Raw genomic sequence first — 15,255 nt, forward strand, 5'->3', positions numbered from 1 at the left:
GGGGAACACGTGCGCGTCGCGGTGCAGCGTGAAATGATAATAAACGAGCGGAGCCCGCGGTATTAGTCCGCCGTGACAAGCGTATTGATAATTCCGAATAGAACACAATTAGCTCGGTAATTATAATATTTCTCGTTATTTCCTTTTAATCAGTGACATTAATGACATCCCGCGCTCGTGTTTCCAGATGATTCAGAATTTTCTTCTTAAACAATGTTGTTTAACATCCAGAAAATCACCTCTCTTCATCACGGTTCATTCATCCGATTCAGCGCCACTTGATTAAGCTAATTAACAAAAAATCGGTGCTGCGCTCGTTGCAAAATAAATACAGCGCAAACTTTGCTAGGCATGATGTGAAAGAGGGCACGTTGCGATTTATAAAGTGCTACTACTGAGATACTTTAACTGTAAGATAATTATATGTTTTAATACATAGACATATTTGGTATATATTTAAATGTATATAATTATATATGACAAATTTTTTCCCAGGTAATCAGAAAGAATAGAATAAAGCTTTATTTTATTTTTATCTAGATTATTATAATGTAAATTTTTATTTTTATTTTAAATAAAGTAAATATTATTTTTTTCAAAATAATTATCTCAAATAATATAAATTTCAAAATAATTATTTAAAATAATGTGAATAATAACAAGAATAAAATGTTTAATATTTAGTATTGTTTTTAGTCTAAATCCTCAAATTACCATTCATCTTAACAAAAAAATGTTTCAAAGTGATAACAGGATTATGTTTTAAAGTTTTACCAGTAGATTAAAATCTATAGTATTATATAGCATAATGTAAATTGATAGTAAGTGTATTAAAACGTAGTCCAGATTATATAGATCAGTAGTAGTGCATTATAAAAATTATCCTAAAATTATAAATTCAAAAACTTTTACATTACTTGTCAGTCATCATATAATGTGAGGTATATATTCCTTTTATTTCTTAACTTTGATTTTTATTTGTATAAAAATCAAAAGATGGATGAATTTTCAATCAGAATAATCATTCATATTAAATATTCAAGCCAAAATTCAAGTATACAACGTTGTTTTATCAAGAGACACGGTAGAGTCTCGTGACAGTCTACCAAAAAGAATCTATCTAAAGTTCTAAAGCGTCACGATTTTAAAGTGTCACGAGACTGACCGTGTCTCTTCACACGTTATGTAATACATACCTCAGACCATTTCCATTTTATACAAACGGACTGCATAATTTTTGTACGAAGCAAATATTAGCACACGTTGACAACTGTAGACGTTATATTAGATTAAAATAGGTAAAACAGGTAACTAAACTAAACTTTTTTTTTTGTTTTCGACATAAAGTCAGCCGGCTTGTGTTGCATTTGTACTTACACTTTAATTATGGGAAAGGATTTTGAAATTTGTATAATTAAGAAAATAGCGTGCTGAATAATCGCGTTTGATCGGTAAAACATGATAACTTTATTATCCTCTTAATCCTCTTATCTTCAAAATTCTCAAAAAAAGAACAATGAAGATGGATTATTCGGTGAAAGATCTCATGTTCAAGGGTGTGATAATTGCGAGAGGTAGGAAAGAATAGAAACGCGCTAACACGCGTCGAAAAAGTGAGGAAAAGCCGGCGAAGGAGGAGAGAGCAAAGAACAGAAACAAGACGGACTAATTTCTCGGCAGCGCAGACCGTTAATCGCACCGGAATTAAGAGAACGAGGAGACAGCCGAGATAAAGAGAAGAAGGGGGAAGGGGGACACAAGGGGAGGGTAACGTAGACTCGAATGCCACCTGCTCTTTAGGCCAGCCCTCCGCTCTCGTTTCGTCCCGCGACTACCCTTCCGGCTCGGCTTTATACGAGCCACCCCGCGGCGGTCTTTGAATTCACGTCGAGGAGAAATTTATACGAAAACTTGACAATGCTTTCGCATGCGGTGTCGCTACGGTTCCGCCGTCTTTCAAGTCCTTTTCCCCGCCCGCCTGTTCTTCGCCACCTACTACTTCCGTGCGCGCACACACGCGCGTGTAAAGGGGGTTGGGCGAGAGGCGGATTGGGGTGGAAAGTGTCTTCGGCCTAGCGCGCGGAGAAGTATGGCGTTTGGCGCGCGGCTTAAACCGGACGCGCGACCGCGACTCGTGAATTACATTCGTTATTGGAGTTTCCCCATGGTTCCACCACCCCCCTCTCTCTTCCCTTTCCGTGATCCCCAACACCGCAATGGCGCGGCGCGCTATTAACGACGAGTAAACTCCGCGAGGACTTTACAGCTTAAAACTTATCGTCCGTTCTCGCGGTCGCGTCCCACTTGTCCGATTTCCGAAATTATGAACGGCGAGATAAGCGTTCTCCAAACTCGCGTGGCTTTTATCTCCCGCCGTCGTTATAGCGAGACGTAAAATTTGCCGCACTTCAAGAAGCTCGAAGGAGGACCTGTTACGAGAGTTTGGCGAGGAGCCTCGTTACGGGACTCATTTAACGAGGATGCATCTCCCAGACAAGACTTTAAGTCTCTTGTCGGACAAGTTCTTGATGCATCTCTCGCAAATCTTTTCTCTCCTTTCCTTTATCGGCGGGAATCTCTTAAAAGGAAAGAAGTGAAGAAAATTTTGGGCATATTTATCACATTGCATTACACTTCTTTGTGATTTTTCTATTTTTATATGCTTTTATATGATATTAACTTTAATAAAATTATTTAACAAACATGAATCTAGATTTGGATTTATTTTAAATTTTCTCTTTTTTAGATTAGGCTATCTTTTGCCTTTATTATTTTTTTTATTGCACTATCAGTTACAACTTTGCTCATATACAAATGTGTATATGTGTGTGATATGTGACTGTATACGAATGTATGTACGCAATGCGATGAACTCGAATCCGTGGGTTTGCTAAACCCAAATGATTGTACGGATCAGTCATGCCTGCGGGATTTTTCGTATTTTATAAATAGTTTATTATACAATAAGAAAAAGAAAGCTACAATTGAGATATCATTATTAGATACGCCCTAAATATTTTCTTCTCAAAAATAGAAACCAGTGATAAAAGAGACTCAGATATAAATATATATAATACAAACATTGCCAATATGTTTCAGAAATGTCTAGGGAAGAATAGCCAAATGCGTACTATTTAAGTTATTTTATATTATATTTCATATTTATATACACTAATCATATTATTCATTTGTATGCAAATAACTATTAAACATTTTATGATGTTTCGACTCAATAACCATAAAACCATTACTCACTATGTTATTGCAACAATATTTAATTGGAGATAATGTTTTTAAAATATTCGAATTTCAACAATTCGAGTCGTATCAAATAACCTCTTCAAAATACAATATTTTACGCAATGTTATTTTAAAACTAAAAGCACACATGAAATCACTATTTCTAAATGTTTTTTTAAATATTTCTTGCTTACTTGAAATTTGAGAAGTATATATAATAACGTTTAATTTTTTATCACTAACAAATGATTTTAAACCTTTTTGCAACAAGATACAATTTAAGAAACCGATCTAAATTATATCGCCTTTGAAAATATTAAATTTATGAATTAAAATAATTAAAAATATAACTATTAAGTAATATTTATTTTATTAATAATTTATTACAAACAATTTATTGATTAAATATTTAATAATTAATAAATTACATGATAAAAAAATAAGAACGTAAAAATAAACTTGAATTTATTTTTGCAATTAACACATTTTTATTTACATTTATTAATTTATTTACTTTGATTTACTTATTACATTCTTACATTAATATTAATTATTGTAATAATATTTATGGTGATACATACAATTTAAGACTTGATTGATTTAATGAAGATATTAAGTTAGTCTTTATAATTACAAATATATGTATACAATAAATGTAAAATATTCTACAATAAAATTTCTTTTATGAAAAAATAAGAATTTAATATGAAATTGCAGAATTATATTATTATTAACTACATAAATTGAAAAAACGTTATCAAATTAAATTATTAATTATATTTAATTTTTTTAAATACTTAATAATCACCCTGTATATATACATACATACACACACACACATATATATATATATATATATATATATATATCTTATACTAAAAATGTAAAATATTAAAGAAGCATACAACTCTCTTTTCTGTATTTCTTTTTTAGTATTTCTTTACGCACATATATTTCAACACAAACAGATTTACAATTGTCCAAACAATGATCTCAGCGTACATACGTTGTGTTAATTTTTTAAGCAACTATACACAAGAAAGCAGTTTTTGCGCTTAAAGCATGGTGTTACGTTATTGAGCGCGCTCTTTTGAAAGAGCAAAGAGGCAGGTACTCGTCACAGGCGGATCAAAGCCGATGTCCTTTACAGCAGTTAATACGTTTACGAGCTTCTTAGTTCCATTAACCAGACACAAGAAGGAATCAGCTATGGCGTTCGTCTCCGGATTTCTCGGCGTGTACCCAAAGAACCAACTACGAATCTCGCACTCTACGTCTTCTCGAGCAGTCGGGCACGGACTTAATCGCGTAAGAACACATCAAATACGGAAGGACTTTCATTATAGTTTCAGAGTAACTACGAATTGAGTTAAAACTACATGGCTGTATAGGATACAGTATAATCGTAACAAGTGGGTAACACACGTGATACCACCATATTTTACAATTGCAAATCAAAAAGAGACTACAGCTAGGCATTATTTTTCAAATATTTCAAAATTTCGAAATCTTTTATTTATATTATATATCACACTTTTATTATTTTATTGGAATTCTTGCACATCAATGTAGTTTAAAAAAATATTGTCGAAACAAATAAAAATCTTCTCTCTTTCTCCCCTTTCCAAACAAGAACACTAGAAAAATATTCTAAACTTACAATTTGGCACAGAAATTATTAATATCTTCTGTGCAAACATGCAAATTATTTTCTTAAAATATTATAAAGTCTTATTTTAATCTTTTTGTTATTTCTCAAATTTTCATCTATGAACAAATGATGTAAACTTGTTTCTTTTCTTCTTTAAAGTCTATAAAAATTTTTATAAAATTAATATATTAAATAACATTTTATTTTCAAACAATAAAATCAAATTATTAAATACTTTCATAATCTGTGATATTTAAAGCGACATGTTAGTCTTTTGGGCTAAAGGAATTTTATTTTAAGAAAAGCATGAATACGAGTTGAAATATTGCATCTTTCGTATTTTGTATCTACATAACTGCCTTATATACCTGTGTGTCGTTTCACTTTTAAAAACGCGCTTAATTAATGCGTTTAATTAATACGTTTATGCTCGCGGTAAACGCTCGAACTAAAAACTTTCAGCACGGTTATAAAAGTACATTGAATTCGCTTTTTCGTTAAATTTCAGAGGAGCAGCGCTAAAAGGCGGTCGCCCATTATTACTATCACGGGCGACAATAATTGTCTTTACGTAGCTAACGTGGCAAAGTACAAATTAATTTGTCGGCGATTGCTTGAACGAAAAAATCGAGAATTCGAAACTCCTGCGTGCATTACACTATTAAGCAAATCTGCAAGCGGAAATTGTTTTGGAAAGTACTTTTAATTTTATCCTTTGCATTTATATTTAATGCATTTGCGTTTAATGAATAAAATTAAATTCGTTCATCGTTTTATTGAAAGAAAGGAAGAAAGAAAGAAGAAAATATATTGTAATCACTAGACTTGATTTAAAAAATGAATTACGAGTATCAGGGGAACCTCTTTCCTTTTCTCCCTCCTCCCCCTTTTCCTCCCCCCCCCTCTCTCTTTCCTTAGTTATATGCACGGAAATAACGCGCGCCCATAGCTTTCATTTTCATTACCTACAGGCAGCTATTAATTGCCCGCAGTATCGATAATCGATTTTCACCGAGCGGAGAGTTGTGAATAAGAAAACGGAGAAACGGCTAAAAACGGGAATCGCGTTCGCTGTTTCGCGCTTCGACGATAACGCATACCGCCGTTTCTTTCGCGTGGGTAATGCCGACGATAACTTTCGCGATTTAGCTCGTTGAACTGCCGGCTTCATCCGGCGTTTGTCGCTCCCGTTCAAGCTTCTTCCACCGCGTACGAGGGTCTCTTGCGAAAACTTCGTATCCCTCGCATTATTGTGCGCCGTAAATACACGAAACTTGGAACTGTTATATATAGGAAAGGAATGCGTAAGTTTTGTCGAAAGGAGTATCAGAAAACAGTACTCTCGTTGGATTTTCCAAAATTTTTCTGTACTTTTCTGAGTATTTCTTATCCTCTCTTAATTGTGACATCGAGATTATCTTAAATTCTTGTTGCCACATTGTTTTTGATTATTAATGTTTTTGTTCTATCAAATGTCGTCGAAAGTCACAATTTAGTATGATTTCCTTAACTAATTGAATCAGGAATAACTATATTATCTAAAATTTCATAAATTATGTATGACGAAAAAATTGTCGCACACAAATTACGTTTTATTAAGACAGCTTGTGAAAGCCGCAAAAAAATTTTTATTATTGTGGTAATCATACTTTCTTGTGAAAAATAAAGGAAAAACAAAAAATTTTGGTGTTTTATTTCTACATGTTTTCAAAGCAGTTTGTAACTTTTCAGAGTCCGTGCGTTACGAAATGTTCTCAAATAGTAAATCAAGATGAGGTACTGTGCATTTAACTGTGTTGCAACGAATTCTTGGATTAAATTTGAGAATAATACAAAATAAATAAAAGATAATGAAAAATGAAAATAAATCTAATTTAGATAGTTTTTATTTAAAAAATTTTAATAAATGTAATGAACAAAAGACAACACAAATTATATTGCATAAATTTAACAGTTGTTTCTGTAAAAATTTACTTATTAGTGCATTAGACACCGGAACGCTAATTAAAAAAGAATTTCCCGAAACACTGTTAAAATAAATGGACAAAATTGAATTTTGAAGAAATAAAACTAAAGAACAGCTACCTGAAATAAAAGGTCTGTCCTTTACAGGATGTACGGTTACCGTACTTATCATCGATATCGATATCAATCATCTCGGCCAAGATCCGCGATTTTATTTGATTTATAGCCGCGTGAAATCTGATGAGTATCACGAGGTATCGCGAAAGGGTGTGTACAACGAGAGTTATGACTTGGTGAGTTGTTTACGACAACTGTAGAAACTGAGAAAATTCCCAGAGGCTCGCCAAGTATCCCAATGCCTTTCGCGCGACTCTGTTCTGTACTATATATGCTACATACACGCGAAAAATCCGTAGCCAGGCGTTAATGTGTTTTATGGTGGCCGAAAGGAGGGCGAACAAAAGTTTACCGCGCGCTGCCTGCAGAGCGTCGCAATGACGCCGCGGAGGAGCCCTCCTTTCATCCAGCATCCTCCTTCGAGGCTGCGCTTCCATTCGCGATGGTTGTATTTTTCCGCAGGACAGGTTACAGCCGCCGTGCCGTTCGTTTCCGCTGCATGCGCCACTAGCGTAATGCACTTTCTAAGAGACACTTAAATAGACGTTAACACGCGCGATTGTTTAACTTCGCCTGGATACGTTTTGCCCGCGTCGAAAAATCTCGCGCGTGTGCGAATCGAGAGGATTTACGTCCTCATTAGCCATACAAAACTCAATACAATATTTGAATAATTTCGAATAATTTTGCAAATTTCGTTTATAAACGTAACATTGTAGTAAGCTCAATATAAAGCCAAGTAACGCTAGATTTTATATATCGAATATGCGTATTTGATTATATATGTATATCATATATCCATACATATAATTAAATAGAGGAGAGTTCCTAAATGCATTCTGGTCGCTCATCATCGTATTCCATCAATATTTTATATTTTTATTTAATATAAGCAGGTATAACCGATATTAATTTTTGATCAATTTATGTAGCCGATAATAATCATACAATTTTATATATTTTATATTTTCATAAAAAAAGATTTATTATAAAATATTTTATGTTTAATGTATATACATAATTGTAATTACTATAAAGATTAAATTTCTATATTTTTTGTATAAAAATATGTTAATTAGCAAAATTAATTGAATCCAGTTTTATTTTGACGTCTGTATTTTATAATAATTATTTATTAATTATTAAATATTTTATTCTTATTAAATAAATTATTAACAAAATAAGTATAAGTTAACAGTTTATTATATTTTAATTATTTTAACTCATAAATTCTATATTTTTGAACATGACATAATTTAGCAGGCTACAGGTACGATTTAAGCGATTTGGTGTCTAAATTCTATCTTTTGCAATATATTGCACAAGATGTTATAATAAATTAATATGATAAAAGATTAATCATTATAATATGTGTCAAACATAAAGATGAAAGGATCAATATCCGCCTACAGCAATCTTGGTGCCTAATAATAATTTTTGTGTGAATTTTTTAATCTCGAGTTCATGTTAAAACTGCGTCGCATATTCATTGCATATTGTAATAACGAGGTAATTAAAAGATCACATTACAATTTTCAATTATTTGCGTACAAATTATTATCAAATAAGAAATATAATAAAAAAAATTTAAGTGTGGTACGTATTCGGCAATTCTCTCCTACATATTTGTAATTCAAATATATTTATGATATTTAAAGATATGTATATCATAATTATATGTGTACGTATATTAATTTGAAGCAGAGAATCTGTTTTCAATGCATCACGAGAATGTCAGTATATATTAATATTTTTATTAGTTTTTAATACCATTACGTAAAAATACAAAATTTTGTGAATGTAAAGAACGTCATATTAATGAATTTAAATATGTTTAATTAAAATTACATGCAATAATCGATCGCTTTGTTTTACCTCAATATGTTGTGTTTGACTTCAGTTAGCTAGGACAGTATTAATCTTCCGCAATGTCGCGTACAACGTACGAAATTACAGAGAAGTAATTATTTATTTCCACAAGCGTACGCGTCCGTTGAATAGCAGCGTGTAATCTCCGCGGCAGCTATTAACCAGATTAATTAATTTACCAAGCAAATATCTCGAACGCGTGCGCGATATACTAAACAGACATAAATGTTCTGTCTGTTCCATGAATAAGATCTGTTTCGCAAACTAGTTATCTCTTACATGTATCATCCTAATTGACGAAAAAACTACACACAGCATGCATTTTTAACACGTTCGATGTTGCGTCGATCACCGGATGATCCACGCTGTACTTTTCGTTCAACTCGAAAAATATTTTGATTATAAAGAGAAACATAATCATAATATACATTTAATATCATATAAATGTAAGTACAATTATGACAAATAATTCAATGTTAATATCATTTTGTATATTAGACTTCCTCTTTTATATTTTTTTGTATATTTTTAAACTCTATGCATATCTTATTTTATAAATAAATATACCACACCGCGTGGATCATCGATGGCGTGGTGAACAAATCACGTAAAATTGGTTTGGCATGAAACGTATTAATATGTAGATAGCACAGAAACATGTCATTCTTACGCTAAAATAAAAGGCAATTACTCAATTTCACATATCGAATATACATAATTTTTAGTTTGTTTTTCTTTTAAGTAACGGTAAAGAATATTTTCTTAACAATGATGTTAACATATATTTATCATTTATTTAAAACAAGTAATATTTACTTAAAATTTATTTCAGAAGTTTATATGTTCATAAATATATCATAAATCTATCATAGCATGACATTTATTCAAAACATATCCTGAATTCTAATAAATTAATATTTCAATCAAGAATGTTAAGTTAAAAATTTAATTTGCTTATTATTCTGACTATTCTTTGATACAATTTTATAATATTCTTTAAAAAATTATAAGTTCTTTTTTTTAGATGTATGTGTTCTTTTTTATATAAGATAATAAATTTTTCTAAAATTTGTATGATGAGTACATTTTAACACATTTAGCAAGAAAATATTCTTTGTTAAATATTATTTAGAGAAAGAAGGAGTAAACTTTGCTTCTCAATATTTTTCTGTGTATAAAAACGTATCGATGAAAGGATGTTTGAAAATGGGTGTTCCGTTAAATTACCAAAATAAATTTGAAATTTTGAAATTAAAGATTATTTAAAAGTATTATTTAAAAAATCAATATATAATTTTAAAAACATTTTTTTTAAATGTATTAAAAAACTATCAAAAACTAAACTAAACAGATATATCATAATACTTTTAACATCTGTTAAAATCATTTCTTGGTTCCTTACAATGATTTTCTCTGCAACGAGATAAATACTTCAGTGTGATCAATAATTCAGCAAAATATTTGAGTAGCAGCAGAGCAAGCAGACGTGTCATACAATTTTTGGTTTCTTCTTTCAGACCACGTGCCTAACAGAACTGCCAGACGTGGCGCCTTGCAACGGCACCGTGCGACTACCGCCGCCGTGCGAGGACTCGCCTAGCAGCGGCAGCAGCAAGGATCGCAGAGACGAGAGTCCTCGCAGGAGGTGTCGGCTGTTGGCGCCTGTTTTACTCCTAGTGGCCGTCCTGCTCCTCGGAGGCCTCTGTTTGCCGTTTCTATTACAATCCGCGCCTGCCACGCACCAGCAGAGGCTGGACGTGATCAGGAGGATCCTCACTGAAGTGCCTCTGATCGACGGGTGAGCATTTGTTATCGAATTGATGGTAAAATTTCACAAACATGTCGTTGGTCAAAATAAAACAAAATTTCATATACAAATTACTTTAAACTTTCTATATAATTTTGTTTCCAAAGTAAGTAATCTCATTAATATACCAAGTAATTATTTCAACATATTGTGTTGCATTGTATAATGATATGGATTGCATAATGATATATAATCCTCAGATATTTGAAACCAAATAAATCCCGATTCGATCGATTCAATCTTGCTTATTAATCTCAAGTAACATTGTAATGTGCAGATTATTATACACGTCAAATGAATTATTCAAGTATATAATGTTCCACCATTGATACTTGAATAGAAAATATGTCACCGGTACAACATATAAATTTACGAGCTCATAAAAGATAATTGTTCACCTACATTGAGCTGAGTATCGCAAAATATTATAAGAGGATTAGAGGAATGCGTATCGGTTACCTAAGTCGTACTTGAATAATATTTTAAATTTTTACTTAATATAAGCAGCATTTGGTGACAAAAATATAAAGTAAATAAGAAACAAGTATAAACAAAAATTTAACAGATTACATCTCATTTTATGCGTGCTAACAATATTAAAAAATTAGATACAACTAATGTTAATTTTTAATTAATGTAGCTGGTAATGTTACCATGCAATTTTATATTGGACTTATGTTATCATAACAAAAGGCCTATTATAAAATATTTTGTTATATATATATATATAAAAATATAACAAATATAATATATATATATATATACACATATTGCAATTGTTATAAAAATTAAATCAATATTTTTATAAAATTTATCTAGCTTCCTGGATCGTATCACAATTTTTACTACAGTACAATAAATGATAATATAAGGCTATTAAAGTGATAATGGTAAAACTACCATAATAGTCAAAATTTATATGAAATATTTATATAACAATATGTCAATTATAAAAATTATATAAATTTATATCAACTTTATTTCAAGATTCTTATTTTTTCTTTCTTTATTTTTTCTTAATTATTATATATATCATTTATTAATTATTTAATCTTTCTTCAATAAATTATTAATGAAATAAGTATTAACAATTTCTTCTATTTTTAATTTCTATTTTTAATTATTTTTCATTTTTTTTATTTTTAATGGTTTTAATTCATAAATTCGATACTTTTAGTCTGTACAATTTAGACAAACGGTTGTCTAGTAAATTCTACCTTTTGCAGCAAATTGTAAAAAGGTTTATAATAAATTAATTTGTTATTAATAAAAAGTTAAACATTGCAATAACAGATACCTGAAACAATAAGCTACAATTTTATTTATTTACTTAGATTTATTTGTGTACAAATCAGTACACCAAATGAAAAACGTAATAAAAAAATAACTGTAAGTGATGCGCATTCGGCAACTCTTTTCTACATTGCACACATAATTTTCTTTTAAAACTCACATTTCTCTAATTCGCAGGCACAACGATTTGCCCTGGAACGTCAGAAAGTTCGTACACAATCAACTTGGCGAAGTCAACCTGAGCAGCGATCTCGGCAGGGTCGACCCTTGGGCCAGATCAGACTGGAGTCACACGGACATCCCTAGATTACGCGCTGGCCTCGTCGGTGCACAGGTAAGTTCAACATTGCATTCATTAGATTCTCCATATCTTTTCTCTCCATCGACCGTTATTCCCGTCACGCTTTTTGGGAAAAGTGCTATCTGCTCCGGCGTTTCAACATCGTTTCATAATTTTTATGTTAATTCATGTTATGTCACATATTTATTAAATCAAAAACATATTGTTTTGTCAAAAATTGTTAATAATAAGAATTATTATTTAGCGTTATGTAACGTTAGTCATCAGTAAAAATTGAATATATCAAGTTCTTTTATTTATCGCGAAATAATACTAAAACATTGGAACAGATATTATATTTTTGTTGATAATAAGTTGGACCTTTCAAAATAGTCTTATTAGGAAAAAGTCACTTAAATATGTCTTGATTCTTTGATTTTGATCAGCTGTTATTCCTTTATATTCACATTAATCTTATACAATACCAGTTGCAGTAAGTTGTCAGAAAAGTTCCAAAACCATTTCAATCTTTCACATTTCACGTGCAACAATTCTAAAAGGATTCTGCAATATGCAATATAAAAAGTTGCAACAGAAATGTCTCTAAAATCTATTACATGCATAATCTATTAAATTTGAAAACATATATGTTTCTATAGTAAGCGTTGCGAAATGTATTTTAAGTAAAATAATTTTTTAGAAATTTGCGAACAATACACTGAAAAAAGAGTTTGATGATAGTTACCAAATGCCGAGTGAAATAAATTAAAACCAATTAAATTTTTACTAAGAGTATAACAAAAAATAATTTTACTTTTCTAAATATTACATTTCATAAATATTACATTTTGTTACTTTTAATTTACCAAATATTTCTAAATATTTAAAACAATAAAATTATTTGATTATTTTAACCATACCTAATTGACATTATTTCACTCTATATTTGGTAACTATATATATCATCAAATTATTTTCAGCACACAAACAGCATTGATACCAGATACGGTGTGCTTATATTACAGAATATATTATTATACAGAGTAGAATAAAAAGCGCAGCGTTAAGAAATCTTTCAGGTTATAATGAAAGAATTACTCGAAAAAACTCTACAAAAAAATTTTAAAGCTTTGAGGTGAAAATAAATAAAGTGTATTTTAGTAGTATAATTTTGTTTAATTCTGGGATTAAGTATTATTGGGAAAATTATAATTTTTCGGAACAATTTAACCATTTTTATTCTTTGACAATATTTCAGGAAGGTTGCAGATTTATTTCAGTAACCTTTCAAATACTTTCCTATAATGTTACAAATGCAAGAATCACAGACATATTTTACTATTTGAGAGTTGTCTCAGAAATGTTGCGGACATATTTCGTAATTTTTATAGAATGTTTCACTTTTTAGTTGAAACATTTCTGAGATATCTTTGAAAAATTTCCATGCATTTCTATATGCATAGACGATTCGATGTTTGATACGCAAGGATCAAAATATGTTTCCGACAGGTCTAAATTATCTTGGTGCAGCGTACTTATGTGCCTGTCACCGTGCTAAGAATGATATTCAATTGCAAGCAATTAGTTATCAAAGGAAGCAATCCAACTTAAACAAAGACGTTCGCCGCGGCATGCGTTTCCGAATATGACAGGCCGACCTTATCGATAACGGAGAGACCCGTCATTGGCATGGAAACATGCAATTCCAATCGGACCCACACGTAAAAGCCTCCAATTATTGAAACATATTATTCGAATAGAATAACTACGTGCGCTATTGTAGCAAACGGCGGTACTAGCGTTGTTGCTAAAGCGCCCATGCAGTTTGCAAACAATTTCAATTCATTATCGGTTCTATCTGTAGCTATTCGTTGTAACGGATCCGCATTGGTTGGCGCACCGCGTCTGTAATTCTACTCGACTACACGGCCGCGCGCAATCCAATCGTATTGTGCCAAACGATGAGTCGAAATGCCTAACGATGATTTGCACGCAAACGATAAAACAGAAAATTTACTTGCCGCGCAATGCCACTTGACATGTAACGCTGATCAATCGGCAAACTGATGGCACTACATATACTGTTATGTAGAACTGCTCACATTCAGCGCGCGACTGCGGATTTTCTCGATTCGCCGTGATAAGTCTCGATAAAATCGCGTAACGTTGTTTTAACAGTGATATAAAAGACAAATGGATAACATAGCGTTCATTTTCATCTATTAAAGAACTTTGTTAATAATCAATATTTTATATTGAAATTGTAATGATTATATATAATGATTGCACATAGCTTCATGTAATCATTACGTCTAATTATATGTAATTATACACAAATTGTAATTATATAAAACTTTTTTCTCGGGATGTGTAATTAAGTGCTAAAATGTACCTTGAGAAAGTTTCGAAGTGCTCAAACGTAAAAGTGTACATTATATCAATTATCAGCTATTGTGTATTAGCACATTAGCGCCGCTAAAAACGGCGGGCTGCTAAACGAATAATTCCATAAGCAATTGCTAGAATTCGATACCCAGTAACAAAGATAATAAGGATAACTGTAATGTCAATAAAAATTATAATACTTTCTTCTTCTCTAACAATCGTCGAGACGCGAAACCGCTGACGCTTAATCGCCCGCAAATTGTCACCGAGTCGGAAAAGAATCAGCCGAATCTCAAACATGAAAATCGTTAAAACACGTCGCGCGATTTATCGCCCACGTCGCTATAAAAATCTTGGTGCGCGCGACGTTATTAAGACCTCTCGATAAATCCGAGACTCTCAGCGTCTGGTCGCGCGTCGTTTCTCTCAATCGTTGGTCTTGTATCTCGATAAGTTACGATCGTCGAAGCGGGTCAACAAGTGAGCACTAACTCTTATCGAAACCAAGAATCCTGCCTGTTCGATCCCGCCGTCTCTCGCCGTCTTGCGGAGATATTGGCAATCGACAGACACAGACGGAGGAAGGAAGCATCATCTACTTCGAGCCTTCATCGCCGCGTCCACGAGGTGTCCCGAGAAAGATATATA

General features: G+C 31.8%; 1 protein-coding gene across 1 annotated transcript in view; it reads left to right on the forward strand.

Moving 5' to 3' along the window:
• Nucleotides 1–15,255, forward strand: part of LOC105205285 (dipeptidase 1) — a 146,494-nt gene that overhangs the window by 58,884 nt on the left and 72,355 nt on the right. The window contains exons 3-4 of the mRNA XM_011174629.3: nucleotides 10,360–10,640; nucleotides 12,120–12,276. Of these exons, the coding sequence (XP_011172931.2) occupies nucleotides 10,360–10,640; nucleotides 12,120–12,276 (438 nt within the window). The remainder of the gene's footprint in view (nucleotides 1–10,359; nucleotides 10,641–12,119; nucleotides 12,277–15,255) is intronic.

The sequence above is a fragment of the Solenopsis invicta genome, chromosome 6 (genome assembly GCF_016802725.1).
Source record: "Solenopsis invicta isolate M01_SB chromosome 6, UNIL_Sinv_3.0, whole genome shotgun sequence".
Taxonomy (NCBI): domain Eukaryota; kingdom Metazoa; phylum Arthropoda; class Insecta; order Hymenoptera; family Formicidae; genus Solenopsis; species Solenopsis invicta.